Below are 14,821 nucleotides of genomic sequence, written 5' to 3'. Positions count from 1 at the left end.
TTAAAATGAAAATGTGACTCAAAATTCTTAACAATTATAAAGATGACAATGACCTTTAAGTTAAATTGATATGGATGTTTTCAAAAATAAAAATAAAAAACTTAATGGGGATTATTTTTATAGGAATTTTATAATAGCAAAAAACAAGTTAAGTGACGCACCCCTAATTATAGGGACTATTGAAAAAGTGTTAGCATCATATCATCACGCTTATATGTTAAAGTATGATATATTCTTCTAATTAGAAGTGAATTCAATGTAATTTTAATGAAAAATATTGAAATTATTGTTGGAAAGTATCCAAATTTCTAATAAGTATATATTCATTTTTTTAAATAATATTATATAGAATATTTTTTTTTTATATATTATTGTAATATTAATTTTTTTTTATAAAATAAAAAAAAATTATTAAGAATATCTTTATAAATATTAAATACTCTAAGTCATAAGGGAAAAATATTACGACATGGAAATGTATTTTTAAAAACTAAACAAAATAAATAGAGATATGAGGAAACACGGGGGATCACGGTGAATATAAAGAGTACAAAAATATAAAATATTTCAAGAATCCAATAATTGTATATGATTTTGTCTTTTATAATATTTTTTGTGGTATAGTAAAATAATTATTTTTCATTTGTAAATGTAGTCCTGGTTGACCGAATTAAATCATAATAAAAGTATGTGATTGTTTTATATTTTTATTTTTTTAATTAATATATTTGTATTAAAGCTTTCCTTGACAGAACTGTTATTTGATTAATAGTATACTCATTATTAAGATAGTAACTAAAAAATTTAAAGTAGAATTGAAAGTAAAGATGAATGATAACCATAAAACACAAATTATATTTGTGATTTTAAATTAGAATTGAATAAAATTTTCAACCACTACATTTTGTAGAAAACTATAATTAAACACATACATGTAATGTATTAAATTAAAATCTCAAACATTACTAAAATACTGATTACTTAATGATCAAATAGCCAAAAAAAAACTTGTCATTGTTTTGTTTCTCATCATGTTTTGATATTTATAGTACTACAAATGCAATGCTTAGCATATGCATTATTTTGTAAAATTTGTTTTTAGGTATATTTAGGAATTAATTTCCATTTTATTTGAATTATAATATGATGAAAAGTCAAATTGATTGAAATTTTTTTAACTTATGGTGAGGTTGAGGTAATTTGACTTCTCATTGCAGTTCAATTCACCTAAATAGTAATCTAGAGTTATATTTTCTAATGAACCAAACATCATTACTATGTATTCCTAATAAATTTAAGCTTAATGACATGTAATTGTTAATTTTTTTTGTTTATTGGAATATGATCAAAATATTTTCTTTTGTAAAAAAAATGCTCTCTACGCATAGTTTAAACAAAAAAAATCATATATTCTTAAAATTGGTTTTCGATGGTATTGATGGCATGTATTGTAATTTTTAAAAATATTATGCCTTTTTATACATCATAACGAATCAAAATTTGAAAGTGTAATGAAATGTCGTTGATTAAATTTTCTAATATTCATTAAAAATTTTATGGTTGTGCTAATACCTATTATGGCATGATATTTTTGAATGTTATTACTTCGTTTTTACTTTAAAAAATTTAATATTAAAATTTTAAAACATTGCTCGTTTTATTAGTAATTCAATTTGACGCTAAATTTTGAATTTTATGACTTTGTTATCTTAATAGTATATGGGAAAGATTTAAATTATAATTATAAAAATAAAATAATGTGAATGAACTCATAAAATGGATTGATTAGTTGTGTCAAAATGAGAGTCTAACTTGAATTTGATTTTCATTTTTATCAAGAAAGGCCAAGAACACACATGAAATGGGAAAAATTTTGAAAAAATCAAGGGCTGTAAAGAGGTATGGCCTTACTAATCAACGGCGGTGAGGAGGTGGGGTGCGCAGTGCGCACGATGGTGTAGTATAGAAGCAAGTCCCGTGAGAAAAACGAACGTTAAAACCGCCCTCTCCTCTCATAGTAGTATATAAACTTCATTTTCCCGGTGATTCCACACAGAAGAAAAATAAAACAAACTCTGTTTTGATTTTCTCTCAAAGTCCGCAAAATTTTATGCGAGATTTTATTGAAGATTTGATCTCGAGATTGTGTTTGCTGTTCAATGGTGATTACAGGTTCTGAGGGCGAGAGAGTAAGCGAGTTGAAGACGATGGGTCCGGAAAGATCGAAACCTCTCCACAATTTCGCGATGCCGAGCTTGAAGTGGGGAAATCAGAGGTTCCTAAGGTGCATGAAAGTGAATTCCAATGGCGAAGTGGCCGCCGATGATGGCAGATCTTCGGATTTGGTTAGGGGCAGGCGAGAATCCGAGTCGGAGAAACGTAGATCTCTGACTTGTTCGGAGAGTTTGGAGGAGTCGCCGACGCGGTCGTCGCCGATTGGGGGGAAAGGAAAGGGGGATGAGATCGACGGCGACGACGGAATCGAAGCGGTGAGGGCGAAGCTGATGTTCGATCTTCAAGCGGCCGCCGACAAGATGAAGGTTGCTATTTTCAAGGACGGGGAAGAGGAGGACTCCTCGAGGCCATGGAATCTCAGGACAAGGAGAGCTGCGTGTAAGGCTCCGTCGCCGAGTGGTGGAGGAGGGAAGAGTTTGACGATCGAGAGGCGAAAGCCTGGTTCTTCGCCGTCGAGGACTGATGTGTCGGCGCCTAGAAGAGGTGAGAAGAAAGAGAGGGCAAAGTTCTCGGTTTCACTTTCTCGGCAAGAGATTGAGGAGGATTTTATGGCCATGACGGGACACAGGCCCGCGAGGAGGCCGAAGAAGAGGGCAAAGAATGTGCAGAAGCAATTGGATGTGAGTATCAAATTGCTTTCGTTTATCTCCAGGTTTTTGGCTTGTGAGAATAAAATTTTCAACCTTGTCTTTCAAATTCTCGTTTGGGCTTTAGATAACGAAAACGAAAAACCCACCCCAATTTCAATGGAGGTTCCTGTTTTCAAGTTGCGGGAATCTGAGATTCAAAGTTTTAATTTGGTTTATTCCTCTCATTTTCTTGGCAAATGTGAAATCAGTTTCACGACTTAGAATTGAATTTTGTATCAGTACTATTAGTTCTTGTTTGTTATATGTATTGGATCTTCATGTTGCTTAGATCTTTACTTTTCTTTTTCTGCAGACGCTTTTCCCAGGCTTGTGGTTGACCGAAGTTACACCAGATTCATACAAAGTTCCCGACTTTCCTGAAACCGGAAAGGTATGCGATATTGTTCGATTTCCTTTTGCTCTTATTTCAACTTTGTTCCTTTCCTGCCATTTCTCGCTGGTTCAGGATGATTAAGTTGGAGATTATCTTACCCCTGACAATACATATACTTTTTTTTCTGGCAGAGATAGTAAATACATGGCAGGAGCTGGTTTTTAGAAGTTTAAAGGTTCTTGTTCGCTGACGGCTGGTAAATTATGACCCTAGTTAGAAGTATAGCACATCACCATCTTTATGAATTGGGAATTTTGATAAACTGTTGAATTTCCCTTAGTTGAGTTTCTTTGAACTTGTTTAGTTAGATCATGATTCATATTTCTTTTTTCCTTTGTTGCAATAAAAATTCATAAAGAAAAGATGGGTCGATGTTGTTGGATGGAAGAAGATGCTTTGTTCTTTGTAGTCAATTTTTCTGACTATGCTTCTTACCATTTGTTCATATCAATGAATTCCAAATTTTGATCTTCAGTTCCATGAATTTCATTTGTTCGTGTTCAGTATGCAGAAATGCCATGATTAAGAATGCGTACTCTAGGATGCTGAAATTAGTTGAGAGTTGAGAGTAGTGAGATTGGGGAGGGACAAAGGTTTTGAGGGAAATTGTTCTGGAGTTTGGTCATGCTATAGCATATCTCTCTGTTTTTCTCTCATTATTCATATGCCTCAGCTAAAGATGAGTACAATGGCTGTTTCTGGATGTCTATCTTTTGGTGCTTGATGTGGCTTGTTGGAGTTAGCAAGTTATACCCATTGCATTCTGTTGCTTCTTGTTTGGGCCAACTCTAACCTGCACTGCAATAAAATTGGCTTCTTATCATTGACATGCTTCTACTAACAAATCTAGAGCTCGCCTACAGATGGGGGAGAAACACCCATATTCTTTGCCTTGTTATATTGACTTGGCCTTTGGTACAGTCACAGTGGAATTTCTCTGTATATATTGATTGTTGAATTTGTTGGATGCCATAAAGCCATCATCTATCATGATTTTCTTGTATGTTGCCCACATTTTGCATATTGAATACAGTTCCATTTCTAAAGACGTTGCCTTAAATATTTCCGGGTTGTTCTGATTTAACCATTAATGAGACTAGCAGAAAACATGGAAACTGCATTGAGATGGATATTACTTATTTTTGGTTCTTGACAATCTCAGTCTGTGTATATTGTATTTCAGATACTACTGTATTATAAAAACTTTCAACTTGGTTCGTCAATCTATTTTCTGGGGTTGAATTTGTTCATCTGGGGACTGAGGCTTTCAGACAATTTACTTCTTGTTCTGCTATGCCTCTTGTAGTCCTAAAAGAGGAACAGGGGAAACTGCTTGGTGGCCTTCCAGTTGTAGATGATTATTTACATTTTCTTTCGGAAATTTTGAAATAGAATCTTAGGGATTTCCTTTCCTAGACTTACTGGTAGATAATAATTATAATTAAGAAAAAAAAATTCTCTGGATTGAAAAGCGAGTTTTTCTATTGGAGGCAATGGATAATTTGATTTTACAGAACTTTGAATGCTGGTGGTGCTGGTCCATGCCCCACGCGCACTACGGCAGTGTGTGTGGTCTTGAAGTCATCCTTCTCCAATGACAAAAACGTGCTTATAAAGTATGAGATAAGGGCCCTATGTGCGGCCCATCTATCCTCCCATGCCATGCCGCCAATTTCTAGCTAAAACGAAATGTTGGGATAAAGAATGAATTGAAATCTTGACACGGTCTGACATTGAATGCTGACTCGAGGATGCTTCCTCTCTATTTTACCTACTCCCGGTCAAGAGAACCCAGAATTTGGACTGGATTTTCTTCACGAAAATTTGACCATTAACTCCTCTTTACACGTATGAATTGAGCTTCCTCAACAAGATGATAGGATAGATTATCTATTCATTATTTAAAACTTATTTTTATTTTTCTTAATATGTTTTATCGAAAAAAGAAATGTAAGTGGGTAACGATGAAAAATGATTGATTATCTATTCATTATTTAAAATTTATTTTTCTTAATATGTTTTATTTTCTTTTCCAACAAGAAGGTACTAAATATATAAAACTGTTTTGTTTTTACATGTATTAGCTTTAAGAATTAAGGATAGAAATTTGGTTTATATATAACCTATAAAAACTTTTAAAAGCTTATTTTAAAAATATAATAGTTTTTAAAAATTTTAAAATTCAAATTTTTTTTGCTACTTCAAATTTTAATTTTTTTAAAAATAATTTTTAAAGACAAAATATAATTTTTTATATTTTTTTAATGTAAAATTACTACTATTTTTAAATTAAAATAAAATAAAAATAAAAAGTATGTGGACTAAAAGCACATATATTTTATAATTAAAACAAAAATAGAAATTATGTATATATTTGCTTCTACTATTTGCATCACTAAAACATTGTTAGGTGGTATGTTAGCATACTTTCTGTTTTTTTTTTTAATTAGAAAATAGTAGTAATATATATATACACACGTAAGTGCATACTTGTAATTATGGATTTTTTTTTAATATCTTTATTATTATGATTAGTAGATTTGTTTCAGGACTCTAAGGTTATGTTTGGTTCCCGGAAAATACTAAGGAAAGAAAAAAAATGTAAAGGAAAATGATTTTTTTATGTTTAGTTGTTCTATGAAAAATATAAAAAAAAATCAAATATGATTAAAACTAATTAAAAACTTATGTATTTTTAAATTATTTAATTTTTATATTGATGAGTTAAAATAAATAAAATGAGTTTGAAGTAACAAAAATAATAATTTATCAACTTTTAATCTATTTTTTTATTTTCCTTCACTTTTTATTTCCTTCTGCTTTTCTTTTGTATTTTCTTTTCCTTGCATTTTCCTTCACATTTTCTGGGAACCAAACATAGCCTAAAAGAAAGATGTTGTTTTTAATGATGTTTTAGTGGTTTAAGTAATGAGGAGGAACTTCTCGGCCAATTGATTTGTACTCAGAAATAGAGAGGGGCGGTGCTTTATACATATATACATTTGATTCCTCTTTCTTTATTGGAGTGACATAAAATTTAAGAAAAAAAAAAAACTTTGAATTTAGTTGTTACTAAGTACTGAAATATCATTCAGATTTTTAGGTTAGTTAGATTCCTAAAACTAGTAAGAAAAAAAAAATCAAAGAAATTAAATTATACCATAAAAATAGTAAAGAAAATCAATATAATTAAAATTTTATATATTTAAAATTATTTAATTTATATATATAAAGAATTTATTAATTTTAAATTTATTTTTCATTTTTTTTGTACTTTTGTTTCCTTTTATATATTTTTTCTATTTTTTTTCTCCTATCTACTCTCTCATTTTGAGGATTAAACATAGCCTTATTAGTTTTTTCCATTTCAAGAATGAATAATTTATATCCATTAATTTATTTGTACAAAAGTTACCCTACTAAGTTTATCTCTCACCATTCTAGTGTATGTTTTAATTCTAATATGAAAAAAACAATACCAGGCATCTCTGCCCATTCATGTGCATTTTCATGTGAGAAAAACCCAAAGCAGGTATCACAACCATGCATAATTGAGATAATAAAATAATAACATGATTGGATTGGATATACTCAGAAATGAATCTCGAAAGAGACACCAGTCACCTTATATATAATAGAGGAAGAAAAAAAAAGAAGGAAAAACTAGAGGAGAACCCGCTGGATTTGGTCATGTGGGCAGCTGCAGATAAAAAAATCTTGTGCGTGTGGAAGAAGCATATGGTATATGAGCGTAAGGCAAGGCATAGGGGAACAGGTGAAAAGAAGGTAGATGGAGTAAATCATAGATTTTGAGATTACAGTGGAAATAGAAAAACAGAGATATTTGATATAATTCCCCTCATGATCACGGGGAGACTATTTAAAAATGTTTGGACTAGTCAAACTAAAGCAACTAAAGGAAGATGTAGTCATGCCACATCCCTAGATTCCCAACCCTACAACATGGAATACTATGCGCATCAAGTCATGTCACATAGGACATAGCCATATATCCCTCCCTATCCCTCTCCCAACACAAAATCTGACATGAATTGAATTTGCCAATTTGTTGGGGAAGTGGTCATACCTTTTTTTTTTAAAACCAGTGCAACACAATTTTCATATATTGGTCAAATCTTAAGGAAGGTATCATGGCAATTGGCAAAATTTCTTCAAATAATAAAAGAAGTCGTTATGGATGACTAAAAAGTGAAAGGGTTCTTCACCAAATTCCTATATATATTTATTTAAAAAAAAGAAGAAGATAAAAGGTATAGCTTCATAGAATGTGTCATGTAATAAAAGATTGGGAATCCAAGAGATAGGTCACGTTAGAGTGGTTGGAAAAGCAAAAGAGAGAGACAAATAGTTTAATAAACCAAGGAAACTAAAAGTTAAGAGGGACCCCATAATCATTTACTTCTTTCCCTAAAACCCACTCCTTTGATCCAATTCTTTTGTCTTAATGTCGCAGGATAAAAACAAAAAGAAGAAAATTAGAGGAACCCAAATCAACGAATATATTTATAATGGTATGAGCAAAGATGACCGAAAAAAGGCTTCAAAATTCAAAAGGACAAAAGACAGCCACGTTTAATTATTAAGATAAAGAAAAAACAATGAAAAGAGGAAAAGAAATAAAGGATGGGATAGCCATGAAAGAAGGGTACCTTGTTGTTCTGTCTCCTTGGCCTGTGACATATTGATATGCATGAAAATTTACCATCCACTGTGGAATTCACTCTCCATAATCACCATGATAAACCACATTTCATTTCATTTTTCTGAGATTTCTGAAAACTTTCACCTCACTTGAAATTTCAGGCATACAGAGTTTGATAACATAATAATTCACTAGCCATATACACATGAAGCTGAAACCATGAGATCTGTACTTGAAGATTCACGCACGACGGAAAACATAATTTAAATCATTTCTTCTTCTTTTTATCCTTGCCATTACAGAATAGTGAACCAAATCCAAACAGACCCACAGTTGCTCTGGAAATGTATGGAGGTGGAAGATTCAGGACAGGACTAATCCGTACACCATCGCCGTAAGATCTGAAATTCTTCTTCTGCGGAGGCTTCTGAGAGGAAGGATAAGAATAATATGTAGTGGAAGACGACAATGGCGACCTGGAAGGGGGTTGCTTCTGAGAGTTTTGCCTCTGATTTTCCTTCTGAAGCATTGTTTGTTTTGGATTCGGTACTGAACCGGTCGAATTGCTTCGCGACAGAAACTGTAACGACCGAATTAAGCTCCTGTTCCGACTGGTGTCACAATTGAGACTACTGCTTCGTCTGAACTGCCAGAAGGACTTGGATGCAGGCTTCTCTTCTTCATCAAAACCTACGGATAAGAATTCTTTTAATCTCATCTTCTTGGCGGTCTCCGTCGTAGGAGGAGGAAGAGGACGCTGAGGACGCGACTGAACGGCCTCAACTTGCCGGAGTTGCTCCATTGTAACGAGCTTCTTCTTAATTTCGACTGGAAGGATCTTACCATCGGAGAAAAGCTCATCGGCGGTGGAAGGTTCTTGCACGACACTATCACCGATGCAGAAATCGAAATCGGAGGCGGAATCTAGAAGAGAGGCATCCAATCGGCGATGATAGTGGTCGATTGGCACGACGTCGTTTTGGTTGAGATCATGAGAGAATGAGATTCTGGGACTGATCCCAACGCTGGAGATCTCAGAACAGACATCAATGGCCATTGCGGAAATTGCCTGAAGAGAGGCAAGAAATTAAGACCAAAATTGGAGATTCAAACTCAATAATAGAACGTTTGGAAGAAAAGGTAAGAAACAGCAGGCTTTGCCTTTTTTTTTTTTTTTCCTTTACTGTGCGAGCTTAGAGATTCCTCCAATGTCGATAATAACATCTGGTGGGAATTGAAGCAGAATTGAAACACTCAGATTCCATTATTCTAAGAGTGATCAGGAAAAGAAGAGGCAAAAGGAAAAGAAAGAGGGAGAGGAATTGAATTCAAGCACCGAAAGGCTAGAAAAAAAAAAGGATCTTCTATGTACGCAAAGCTTTTGCTTTAGAAAATGCGGCATAAATACTTTGGCGGCAGCCACCCGTATGATCACGGTCCGCATGTAGATTGGATTTGGCTGGACCGTTCTCACTTCTGGCTTCTCCCCCCACTGCCACCTCTTTCTCTCACCTATATAAATAGGCGTGTTACTGATACTGATACAGATGAAACTTAGAAAGTAAGTACAAACAGTGAAGATGGGAATGTGGGACATAAATATTTCCACATAGAAACATGTGATTTAGGAGAACATGTGGTAACTCGTAAAAAAGGAGCAACGGGTGGATAATAATTGATAAACCAAGTTCACTATTGCTATGTCTAACTCAAACCTTACCTTATTCTCCCCCTTTTCTCGATATTATTAATAATGTCATTATTGCACTGGTTTGCCAAGTGGACAATCTGGACAGAGGCCTTTTTTAGTGAATATATGAGATCCAAAACGCATCCCACATGGTGTACTAACAAGGAAGGACTGACATGCAGTCATGTCAGTCTGTCACAGCACTTCTTTGGTAGTGTTCATTCCTCGGCACAACATGTTACGTGAACCCCTCATCACATTGCTCTGCACCCCTCATTTGGCATCCTCCTATATTTTGTATTTATGGATCCTCCTCCTTCCACTCCTATCCTCGGAAATTTTTTTCTTTCCATAGTCAATGGTTTTGGTTAGCATTATTTTAGAAGTGAGGTTATGATGGAACCTGTAACAAGGTCATACTCATGGTAGACAGAGATTGCTTTTCATCACACCGTTCTGGCGGTTGAAAATGACTCCTGCTGCTACTGCTGGAGGCAGGCATGATGTCCCAGCAATGGGGAAATGGACAGGGTTGCGCCAACTAAAGGCTGTTCTAGGCTTCATGGTATATCCAAGTCCGTACTTAAGGCAGCGTTATCCTACACAGTGTAACTGCTTGTTCTAACAATGGTCTCTACGCCTACTGTAAGATAAGCTCTGGTTCCTTCCAAGTTTTAAATGAACATAGGCCCATCGATTCAGGTCATATTCGTTTTGAAAGACCTTTAAGAAGATTGTATTTGCCAAAAAAAATTGTTTTTAATTTGTATGAAACTTAAATCAAAGTCTTGAAAAATAATATTAATATTATATATATTTTATTAAATATGAAATAGCTTATGGTATAAGCTAAAATGAAGCTTATGTAAGAAGTGATATATTTTTTTATTTGAATTTTTAATTTTTATGAATTAAAATAAAGTTATAAAATAATTTTTTTTTAATAAAACTATTGGGATGAGTACAGAGACAATTATGATTATTGTTGTAACAGACTGATGGAAGTGTGAAAAATGGGAGAAGGTTGTAACAAAATCATTTGAATAATTCATAATGGGAGTATGTGATGTTGGGATGAATATGAATTCACAAAAGAAGTTTGATATTTGATTGGTGCCTCTGTAATTTTACAGCGTGATCAAAATTTTATGGTTGGTCCTTATAGATTAAGATCTTCAAAGACATCCAGCTGTAACGGTGGAGATGATGTGTTGTCCGTCATCCTCTATGTCACGTTCAGCTGGACCAGATCCGACCCACTAGAAACCAGAAAACCTCCACAATGTAACATGCAACCGACAAAACCCTCATACCACTTCTCCTTCTCTCTTCCCGGAACCAGAATCATTGGTCTTTTGGGACTCATTGTCTTCTCAAACGCTGCAGACATGAACACATGGAGGAATGCAATTCAAATTCAAAGAACCACCGCCTCTTGAGGTTGAGGTGTTCAGTTCAGAACTACGATTGGGGCATTGTTGGTGAAAACTCACAAGTTGGGAGGTTGTTTTCTCTGAATTCTGGGTCCGGTATTATCGACCCAGATAAGCCATACGCTGAGTTCTGGATCGGAACCCATGAATCTGGACCGGAACCCATGAATCTGGACCCTCATTTGTCAATGGAGCCCGTGAATGTGGGGAGGCTGTGACTCTCAAGTCGTGGATCTCCCGGAACCCCAATGTGCTCGGCAATGAGGTTTTGAACAAGTGGGGCTGTAATCTTCCTTTCTTGTTCAAGGTCTGTGTTTGAATCTGGATTTGTGTTCGTAATCGCTTTTGTTTTGTTTCTCTGATTTTGTTTGTGACCCTAGAAAAAAAGGAGGTTTTTGGAGACTATATACTTCAGTTTGATTTGGATTTCAGAAATGTTGATACGATTATTTTGTTGGATTTGGGGCCCGGAGTGCTTAAATCTAATTCCATTAACATGAGCTCTTTGATTCTGTGACAAGTTTAGGTGCGTTCGGTTGGAAAGGCTTTATCAATGCAGGCTCACCCAGATAAAGAATTGGCAGAGACTCTGCATGCAGCCAAATATTTATAAGGATGGTAATCACAAGCCTGAAATGGCCTTGGCACTTACAGAGTTTGAGGCCCTGTATGGGTTTATTGGTCTCAAGGTAATGCACTCCTTTATTTATTTATTTATTTTGGGTGGGGGGTGTGTTGGGGTCTATGATAACTTCCCTTATTAGAAATGATTTGTTGCAGAATTTCGTTCATAGAAAGACTAACTAAAGGGTGAGAGGAAGTTTATTTTGAGTGCTTTAGAATGTAATAGAAACTAATAATCATTAGAGCCATGGAATTCTTCAAGTGTATGATTGAGAGGTGCTTGCGTTCATTTCCCCTCCATTTCATTCCACATCATTGGTATAGATTGCAGATTTACATCACATGGTAGTGAAATGGGTTCCTCTCTTTCTTTCCCTCTGTGAATTTTGATTACATTCCTTGATTTGGAGCCATAACTTGATGAAGGGCATCAAAGTAGTAAACCTATAAATTTGCAGGCTTTTATGTGAAACAATATGAACACAAAATAGAAGTGGGGAAAAACCAGAAAAATTACACTGATATTGTTCTGTCTGAATTTCTGTCTTATTGTGATTCAGTCTGTTAGTCATTGCTATTTCATTTGTCAGGAGCTTAAGGATGTGCTTTGTGGTGTCCCTGAGATTGTAGAATTGATTGGGAAGGCAGATGCGGAGCAAGTGTTACGTCCCAATGAACATGTGGGGGAAGAAAAAGTGAAAGCAGTTTTAGAGTTTATCTTCACTCAATTGATGTCATCAAATAAAGATACAATATCTGAACTGATATTCAAAATAAAACCGCGTCTGAATATGGAAAAGGAGGTAGTTTAAAATAATTTCCGTGAATTTTAATTTTCTGTGTAAATTGCTATTACTTCAGAAGAAGATTATGCTTGATGAGGATTACTTGTAATTAAAAAAAAAGATATCCCTCTACTGGGGTATAATCATAATCTACCTAGTTTCTAGCTACATAATTAAACTGCCCAAATGTGCCTAGAATATATATTTAAGGGACATCCAGGAGCACCCATATTATAAAGCTGACATATGATGATATGGCACATGCCATGCATGTGTATATACAAGTTAGTCATAGAAGATGGTAAGTTATTTAACTTTTGTGTGTGGAGAAGGTGAGTTTTAATGAGAGGTAGTTGGTATTTACACCAAAGGAAGGGAACTTAAAACCCTTTCTGCTTATTAGACCTGTCCTACCAGCACCTTAAGGATTCCTTCCTCAGATGCTATCTTATATCAATACAAGCATACACCTATAATTTATACTCCCTTGTACCTTGTTGGATTGATACAAGTTCTTACTCCTTGTTTTCTGTTCTCTTATATAATCACCTGTTTAATTGAAATTTCTGTTCTTACTCCTTGTTGATTGCATTACTAGGCTTTCTTTTGATTTTCCTGTTTTGTGCTTCACCTAATCAGACAAGGAAGCTAACAGATACATAACAGTTGGTGCTGAGATTGGAGGGTCAATATCCCACCGATGTGGGTGTCATAGCATCACTATTTCTAAACTATGTGAAACTAAACTGTGGTGAAGCATTGTATCTAGGGGCAAATGAACCTAATGCATACATCCCTGGTGAATGTATTGAATGCATGGCAACCTCGGACAATGTCATTCGTGCTGGCCTTACCTCTAAACACCGGGATATCCGAACACTTTTTTCTATGCTCACATACCAACAGGTAAGGATACCTTTGCCCTATTCAAAACACAATGATTCACTCTAGATCTTTTATGTTGCTTCCTCTTTGCTCATTTGGAATGAGTGTCTTTTCTATATTTTCTTGCCATCCAAGATTTGATGTTCATCATTTTCTTCTTTTTATTAAAGTAGCCTCATCAATGTACATATATTTGAGCATTCGGCAGAACACTCGAAATGAAGGAGACAAACCTAAAGGCGTATAAGGGTGGAAATCTTCCCCAAAGAAAACTTTTCTGCTTTTTGATCAAATAGAAACATATTCAAATTTTCGACAGGATAATATAGATCACAAAATTTTAGATACTTGCACTAATCTTTAGAAAGAGTTTGTCATACCGCTGTTTTGGTGTTCTTGTGGATCTTGACCTGTGTCTTCTTACATTCTAAAGTGTTAGTTGTCAAGGAATAAGGGACCAAGGCACCATCAAGAGCTTTGTACTTGAGAAATTAGGTCTCATATTTGAGCGAGCCGGAATTTGTCAATAGCATAGAATGTGAACATAGCAGACCACTAGCCTTTTCAGTTTGCGTGCATGTCTGCTGCGATGAATGTCTGATAAAACACATGATAGTTTCTTATCTTGCATTTGACATTTTCTTTTGCTTACCCTTGTTTCTTTACAAACGCCAGAATTGATAGCCCAAGGGGAGCATAATATAAGGTGGTCACTGCTACTTTTCAGGGCATTTTAGTTCATTTCAATTGTTTCCCATAGTCACATTGATCACCCCCCTGATCTTGTGTAGATCCTTTAAAAGAAGGGCACATATGCAGTTGCATGCGCATTTGAACTATATTAGTATCCCACTGAGTGCATTAAGATATTGTGGTTAGCTTTTTCTTTGGCATCAAATCATCAGTGCTGAATGCTTTTCCATCGTCATTGATATTATAAAAACAGAAAGTCAAAGCCATCTCCCAGCCGAAGAGTTTGTTACTTGCTAGTGTACGAGCTGTGTGCGCTAAAATCTCTATAATGATATTTTGCAGGGGTTTCCTGAAATTCTGGTTGGAGTTTCCATGAACCCATACACCAAACGAAACCTCCCACCCTTTGATGAATTTGAAGTTGATTGCTGTATTCTTCCTCAGGCTGCATCAGTGGTCTTTCCATCCGTCCCAGGACCATTCACCATTTCTAATCATGGCTGGGAAGGGAACAATTCATGCAGGGTTTGCTGGAGAACATGTGATTGGAGAGGGTTCGGTTCTCTTTGTGCCTGCCAATATGGAGATTAGGATAGCGGCTTCATCCATGGAGTTACAATTGTATAGGGCTGGAGTCAACAGTAGGGTCTTTCGTAACTTGTGATTTGTATTTGTAATAAATTCAAAAATAGAGAGAGAGAGAGAAAAAAGAAAGGGCAAAAGCCAAGTTCTGCCGTCACAATTCACAACCTTTGCTTGTCCTGTAGCTTTAAATTTTGTGACCACAGTT

At 35.0% G+C, this 14,821-nt stretch overlaps 2 protein-coding genes and 1 pseudogene across 2 annotated transcripts; 2 read left to right on the top strand and 1 right to left on the bottom strand.

The window, feature by feature from the left end:
• The first annotated feature begins 2,027 nt into the window (after positions 1-2,027).
• LOC117931407 lies at positions 2,028-4,302 on the top strand. Its single transcript, XM_034852435.1, has 3 exons — positions 2,028-2,855; positions 3,178-3,255; positions 3,390-4,302. Exons 1-3 carry the CDS (start codon positions 2,160-2,162, stop codon positions 3,393-3,395), a joined length of 780 nt encoding a protein of 259 aa, XP_034708326.1. The 5' UTR covers positions 2,028-2,159; the 3' UTR covers positions 3,396-4,302.
• A 3,464-nt stretch (positions 4,303-7,766) lies between these two features.
• On the bottom strand, positions 7,767-9,440 carry LOC117911768. Its single transcript, XM_034826194.1, has one exon. It carries the CDS (start codon positions 8,976-8,978, stop codon positions 8,190-8,192), a length of 789 nt encoding a protein of 262 aa, XP_034682085.1. The 5' UTR covers positions 8,979-9,440; the 3' UTR covers positions 7,767-8,189.
• Positions 9,441-10,986: 1,546 nt separating this feature from the next.
• LOC117917401 lies at positions 10,987-14,805 on the top strand (annotated as a pseudogene).
• The last annotated feature ends 16 nt before the right edge of the window (positions 14,806-14,821 follow it).

Source organism: Vitis riparia, chromosome 1 (assembly GCF_004353265.1).
Source record: "Vitis riparia cultivar Riparia Gloire de Montpellier isolate 1030 chromosome 1, EGFV_Vit.rip_1.0, whole genome shotgun sequence".
NCBI lineage: Eukaryota > Viridiplantae > Streptophyta > Magnoliopsida > Vitales > Vitaceae > Vitis > Vitis riparia.
Note: the sequence above shows the minus strand (reverse complement) of the source record. Positions and strands in the feature narration are given on the sequence as shown.